This window comes from Frankliniella occidentalis, unplaced genomic scaffold (assembly GCF_000697945.3).
Source record: "Frankliniella occidentalis isolate FOCC.00 unplaced genomic scaffold, Focc_3.1 Scaffold334, whole genome shotgun sequence".
NCBI lineage: Eukaryota > Metazoa > Arthropoda > Insecta > Thysanoptera > Thripidae > Frankliniella > Frankliniella occidentalis.
The window spans coordinates 65,580-72,050 of record NW_026267457.1 but is presented as its reverse complement, the minus strand read 5'-3'; the positions used below and the strand labels follow the sequence as shown (position 1 = coordinate 72,050).

The window sequence follows — 6,471 nt, the reverse complement described above, 5'->3', positions numbered from 1 at the left end:
GAGGGGGAGAGGGAGAGGGAAATGAGAGGGAGAGGGAAAGGAGGAGAGGGAGAGGGCCGGGAGACTAGAGGGAGGGTGTGCACATTCTTGCTAGGTTTAGGGGCTAGTGAACTGCAGACTGATTCCGCAAGCGAGCGCTCAAGGCGGTCTTCTCTCTCCCACCTTATGGCCGTGCCTCATGAGTGCGACAAGGGCGGAGGCACGAAAGGCCCCCAACCTTGCGGAGCCAGTCTCCAGCAGCAGGAGCCGAGGCGCCTGGCTGGGTAGGCCGGCCCGCCGCGCAGGCATGTGCCCAGCGTGCCTACCTTCCAGGCGGTCCCTGGAGGACCCGGGCCCATCCAATCCGAGCGCTGCACCGCGCGGCCCCGTCTGGATACCTACTTGGCGTCCGAAAGCGACGGGTGGGGGTCGGGCGGGAGTGAGAAGCTTGGCCCGCGGGCCATAGCTCCATCGCGCCTCTCACCGACGCTTTCGGACGCCACCTGGGCATCTTGATACCCGCCCGGGTGCAGGCGCTGACTACACCCAAAATTCCACACGACAACCATTCAACTGAGGGCATCATGATTTAGTAGGTTTGAACCAAACCAAATTTAGAGCTTTTTAAAAGCCCGCGTTCGAAAAAGAAATTTGCTCTCATTGTACTAAATTGATTGATAACAAAATTTGAGGTTACAAACAAATAATTGTTTTACAACTATAGTGAACGAGTCTCACTATTTCCGTGCTGAATCGTGAATGCCCTTCCCGTCAACTTGGCGTGGCATTGGGCGTTGCTGTTTTTCCTCATACAGCTCCTCCAGGGTGGCGCAGGTCGGCGGAGGGAATGCGGTAGGCAGGCAAACCCGCCGCCCAGCCGCGCGCCCAGACTGCCTGCCTTCCAGGCGGCTCCCGCCCCGGCCGCCAGCAGCCCCGAAGGGAGGCCCGGTGGCCCGGCCCCGCCGCAGCCTGTGTTTATTTCTGCCCGAAACATCCTCACCCAAAACAACATTGCCCAACCGCCGCCGTGCCGTAGCCGAGCAGTGTGCCGGCGGCGCCCGGGGGTCCCTTTCCGCCGCTGTCCCCGCCAGCTCGGCCAATATCTCAAACGAGATATAAATAGGATACGCCTCGTCAATGCAGTGGAGACTGCCACAGGCCCGTCAGGACCAACCAGCCATCACTGACATGGCAGATTTGAAATGACTCTGCCTCTGCCCTCCCGCGCACAACACGTCAATTTCTTTCTCGCTGCTCTGCTCTGCCCTCCCCGCAGCCCGCCGCGTCCCGCATATTTCTCTTTCCGTTTCGTTTGTCTCGAATCCTCTCAAATTATTCTCCCCGCCCTCCCCATGGTGAAGCTCCCACACCATGGGGAGGCTCGACCTTCACCTTGCCGGGGCGCGTTCCCTCCGAGCGAGCCCGTCTTTAACGCAAAGCATTGAACACTGGCGGCCATGGACCTGGCCCGGCAAGCTCGGGCCTATGCGGCTATGGGGGCCCCGGCCCGGCTCTCGTCCTAGATCTCTCCCGAACGCGGCCCCGGCGGGGGGATTGCTATGCAAATTAGAGGGCGTTTTCCAAATTGAAAGGAGTAAACCAACCTTGCCCGCCTTGGGTCAATGTTGCGTGCAAACTGGCAATCGCCCCGCAGGTCGGGGAGGGATTAGCAACGATTAAGAGAAAGGGGTGGACGGGGGGGGCGGAGGCTACAGCACCAGGTAAATAATAATGTCCACACCATGGCAAGCAAATCCGAGAAACACACTTTCTTAATCAACTATCGCGACGACAGTTGCAGCAGTTGCAGCACGGGGACGGACGCCTTACCTGCAACACCGGCGCACCAACAGCAGCACGCCAGCAGCACCAGCGCTAGTCCACGTGGCGGCCCCATCGCGTCACTCGCGCGTCACTAACGTGTCACTCTGGCGGCGCTCGCGGTCGCCCAATCGCGGCCGGCCGGCCGACCGGACACTACTGTAGTAATGACGGCTGGGTACGCGAGCGCGAAATTCCCCCGCGCGTCCGCGACACAGTCACACGACGGGGTCGCTCCGAGCGACACGTTGTCGCGTCCCGTCGCCCAGGACGCCGGCGGGCAATCGGCAGACTCTTATTCACGGCTGTGCGCAGGCAGCACGCACGGTGACACAGGCCCCCCTGGCCTTCCCCAGTGACGGCGGCTCGGGGGCTATTTGGCGCCCATCGGCACCACGCACCGCGCGCACCAGAGGCGGGGAAAAGAAGAGAATAAAGAGAGGGCGAAACGCGTGTCGGCGACGCGCGAGAGAAATGTGTGCTGAGGTGGAGAGGGGCTGGCGCCGGGGGCGGCGCGCTGGTCTAGCCGGCTGGCTGGAGCGAGCGCGAGGGGTGGCTCGCTATACGCTCGCTACGCGACGCGTCGCTACGCCGCGCTGCTGCCGCCTCGGGCCGCGGGGGGGCTCAGCCTGCTGCTGATGCTGCGGGGACCGAGGACCGGCGCAGACTGAGGGCGGCTGGGGCCCCGCAGCCCGCAGCGCGCCGGGGGCCGGCCGGGGGCCCCACTGCGGCGGAGGCGGCGGGGGCGGCGGGGCCCAGGACACTCGGTGCGGCGCAGGCTCGGCGCCGGCCTGGCAGCACGCCCGGCGCTCCGCCCTTGCTCCGCCGGCCCCGCGCTTACCCGCAGCCGACTCGACATGACCCGTGTAAAGGTCCAGGCGCGCAGATTGGAAGAGTGCACTTGGGGGAGGCGGTGCTCTACGCACCACAAACAGACATATATATATCGCGAGGGTCTTGGCCTCCACCCCGGCGGGAGAGAAGGGAAAGGGTGCTTAAAGGGATAGCGACAACCCCATTTGGGCTCTGGGTGTGGGCGACATCTATACTCACCGGTGACGTGGAAGACACCTGTCGGCACAGCAAAAACCACCAGTCAAGCATGTCTACGACTCTTCCACCACCATATCAAGCCTCCTTCAAAAAAAGAAAAGAAAAACAATTGTCTAAAATTGATGAACATGTTGTTCCAAAAGGTGGTAAGACCAACACACAAAATCTTAAAGAAGCGTTTAAAAATTTATTTACACAAATATAAACGAAAGCTTAATTGAAATCAAATCCTAACTACAGTTCATGAGCAGAATGGGTAATACAAGTTGATTTACAAGGCTACGCATGTGGAATTGACGGTTAATATCAATATCCATACTCCTGCAATCTTAATCATCAAAACAACGAGGATAGCAACTAAAAGTCGTTGTTGCAGTCTTTCTACTTAACCAACATTCACAGCACCATCTGAAAAGTCAGCAATGCCATTAAGCACATCACCTGGTAAACACCAAACATATTTCTGACCATCAGGTAGTGACAGTGTTCTTCTCAGAAATAAACTAGTTTTTTCAACTATTCGTAGACACTCGTCTTCAGCTAATCCAAACATAATTGAAACGGCCTCTATGGAAATATTTAGCATAAATTTTGTACATGTTATGATAATCCACTCACGCATAGTTGGCTGAATATCACTTCTCATTGCTTCACTATTCATTACCATTTTGAGGGTGGCATCAGTGATATTCTCAAGGACCTCAAAAGAGGGTATACCACTAAATACACATAGTTTTCTATCAGAGTCCAAAATATTTAAAAATTTGTTAGTCCTTGCAACAGATGTTTGGGTACCAGTGGTTCTTAAAATTGGTTCAACACTGCTTCCAAAGGGGAGATAATTACTAGGAGAGGTCTTGAGACCCATGTCTGATCTCGCTGACTGATTTTCCATTCCATTCTGGGGCAGCAGACTCCTAATGTTAGTAATGACTGGAGTGTTCGATTTCTGGGGACTTTGATAATTAGAAAACACACCTGTAATAATTGGAGATCTTTCAGGGGCAGTGGACACAGTGCTGGCAGGAACCCCTAATTTTGAGCCCAACTTTGAAAGAATGTCTTTAGAGACAATAAAAGATCTCGCAACCGTTCTCTCTATTGAATCAACCGATGCTTTTGGTGCAATTGTTTTAATTGAATTACCTTTAACTTTTTTGGCATTTTTCTTTTTTCCTGCAACGACCTTAGGTATTTTTTTTTCAGGTTCAAGTTCTTCAGTATCCTTTTTACCTTTCCCACTCAGCCTATCACAAGCATCATTTTTAGCTTTCCTTGTTGGAGTCTCTCTCTTTCGACCAGACATGCGTCTTTGAGTTTTGTTTGATGGAGAATCTGTGGTGCTTTTTTCAGGGGATGAAGTTCCAGGAGTCTTTGTTTCTTCCACTGTTTTACTTGCTTTATCTTGAAGACTGGGACAGATAAAAAAATATATATAGATTACATAATGTTATTGATAGTTGAAGACCAATTAATTAAAATCCCTTACCTATCAACTTGATCAACATGTTCGTCTGTAATCACTTCTTGTTTGACTACAATATTATCAGACTGAGCAACCGATTCAGTTAGAGATTTTCTTGGTGACTTATCTGATACTGTTTGACTTAATGTGTTGTTTGGTGATGGTTGACTAACAGTATTTTCCTTGGACTGGCAGTCAGGATCACTCTGTTTCTCACTGGCCCCGAGACAACTTTGATTATCTTGAGGTTCTGCATTCTTCTTGGAAATTTCACACGCACTTTTGTCAGTTTGTAGTTTATCATCACTTTTGTTGGCTATTGGATCAGCATGATTCTTCATCGCTATTGAGTCAGAATCATTTCTTTTACTCTGTGTTTCAGAACTGTTATCATTTTCTTGAGAGTCAGTTTTGTTAGTTAGAAGAGAAGCAGAAGTATCCTCTGCCTCTTGGTCTTTCGCGCCTTCCCTCCCTTCTGGTTGAAAATGTTTTTCCTTTTCATCAGTTTTACTTTCACTTTGATTTTCTTCTGGACCATTGTCTGCTTTTACTTCAACCTGGGATTCATCACAATTTTCTTTGGTATCAGTTTCACCTGTTAGGATTAAAGAAGTGTTAGTACAGACAACCACTAAAAGTGAACTTGCTTTGCCATTATTACTTCAAGAACAACCCTCTTCAGCAGAGGTAAGGAGGGCATGGTTCCCTTTTAGAAACTTTGAGCATCCACATTCTAAACTTTGTTTAATTTATAATTGAATTCGTAGAGAACTATTTCTAACCGGTCTATCAAGTTTGTCTTCTGTTGATAAAGTACCTTGAGGATGTCTAGATATGGATGTAAAAAGAAAATGAAAAAAGGGTGAGTTGAGTATATTGATACATACCTGATTTCTTATCTAGCTCGGATGATTCAGAGAATGCTACGTTAAGAAGGTCGAATCTTAAAGGTGTGCAATCAAACTTGACTGGTAGAGCAGAACTTGGGATTTTTCGGTGTGATGTATCATGCTCCTCGTGAGTAAAATGACTCGAGCACAAATAAAATTTATCAGTCAATTCGGTCAGCTTGTATTTCAAAAGCTCCACATTGCCAGCCTTCCTTACCCACATTAGGCACCTGTGGAGAGAGGTTAACAGAAACGTAAACAAGAATGATAATCATGTTAGATAGCAAAAAGTGATTACATCCAAGAGGAATTATTAATTACAGTAAATAAAACATATACGGCGACATACCTCTTTCTACTTTTCTTATTAGTGACTGGAGGAAAACTAAAGAGGAATTTGCCATCTTCTTCGGTGCCACTGCAGTCTCGAGCACAACATTTCAAGCCAGGTTTGTCGACACTGATTCTGAAGTCCTCCGAATGCATTATGAGGACTAGTAGGAAACAATTTAATTAAACGTCTCAGTTTTCAAAATCATTAATCTGCAAAGACGCAGGTTTCCAGTGAGTGACACATTGAAGCCTGAACACAATAACCCATAACCCTCAAAACATTAACATTCGAATATCCAGCAAGAAAACAAAAGACAAAACAGCAAGGGAATTCAACACTCTGACCACACCTGCCTAGAGACCGATCCCGACTTCTAGCTTTGAAATACTATTGAGAGGATCGAAGCTCATTTATTGGATATTTAATGGTTTGTTTCTTTCAATTAGATAAATTCCTGCACTTGCAGTAAAAGTTTGTAAGAGCTTCCTACTTTACAGACTGTTGGCAGCAGTGAATACCCTTGCGCGGGGAAAACAGGAGCTGCGCGGCAAATCTGCAAACAGCACAGCAGCTACTCTGGCATAGAAAAAGGATCCACTAGAAAACGATTCGGTTTGAAGAGTCAAATGTTGATACACTTGGGAGGTAAGCAGTACAGCACATCTGCACGATTCGAGAATTAAATCGGGGTTAGATTTTGCATTGTTGTTTTGTCGAGGTCAAAGAGATAAAACTAACATCAAGCTCATAAACTCTTGTTTTTGTCGTGTTTTTGAGTTGTTTTTTAAAACAGTAAACTACTGGAAGGCAAAGTTTCGCCCCCCCTCTCTCCCTCTCTTCTTCGTTCCCCATAGCCCAGGGCGAGCGCTTGCGTGTGAGCGTTTGGCCTACTGTTTGGAGTTGTTTTTCGGGTTGATTTTTTGTTGGGG

The 6,471-nt window shown here is 49.5% G+C and overlaps 2 protein-coding genes across 4 annotated transcripts in view; both read right to left on the bottom strand.

Annotated features, from left to right (window-relative positions):
* LOC113211574 (diuretic hormone receptor-like) overlaps window positions 1-2,485 on the bottom strand; it is a 113,102-nt gene extending 110,617 nt beyond the window's left edge. The window contains exon 1 of the mRNA XM_052274090.1: window positions 1,810-2,485. Coding sequence (XP_052130050.1) covers window positions 1,810-1,876 — 67 coding nt within the window. The 5' untranslated portion in view covers window positions 1,877-2,485. The remainder of the gene's footprint in view (window positions 1-1,809) is intronic.
* A 535-nt stretch (window positions 2,486-3,020) lies between these two features.
* Window positions 3,021-5,860, bottom strand: LOC113204873 (micronuclear linker histone polyprotein-like). Of its 3 annotated transcripts, none has more exons than XM_026420236.2 (5): window positions 5,558-5,860; window positions 5,206-5,438; window positions 4,343-4,913; window positions 4,000-4,265; window positions 3,021-3,831 (listed from the first exon to the last, which is right to left on the bottom strand). In XM_026420236.2, the coding sequence occupies exons 1-5, from the start codon at window positions 5,692-5,694 to the stop codon at window positions 3,239-3,241; spliced, it is 1,800 nt and encodes a 599-aa protein (XP_026276021.1). In that variant the 5' UTR covers window positions 5,695-5,860; the 3' UTR covers window positions 3,021-3,238. The 3 variants fall into 3 exon arrangements, with proteins under 3 accessions (XP_026276021.1, XP_052130048.1, XP_026276020.1); XM_052274088.1 differs by having other exon boundaries at window positions 4,087-4,265; XM_026420235.2 differs by having other exon boundaries at window positions 3,021-4,265.
* Window positions 5,861-6,471: the final 611 nt, after the last annotated feature.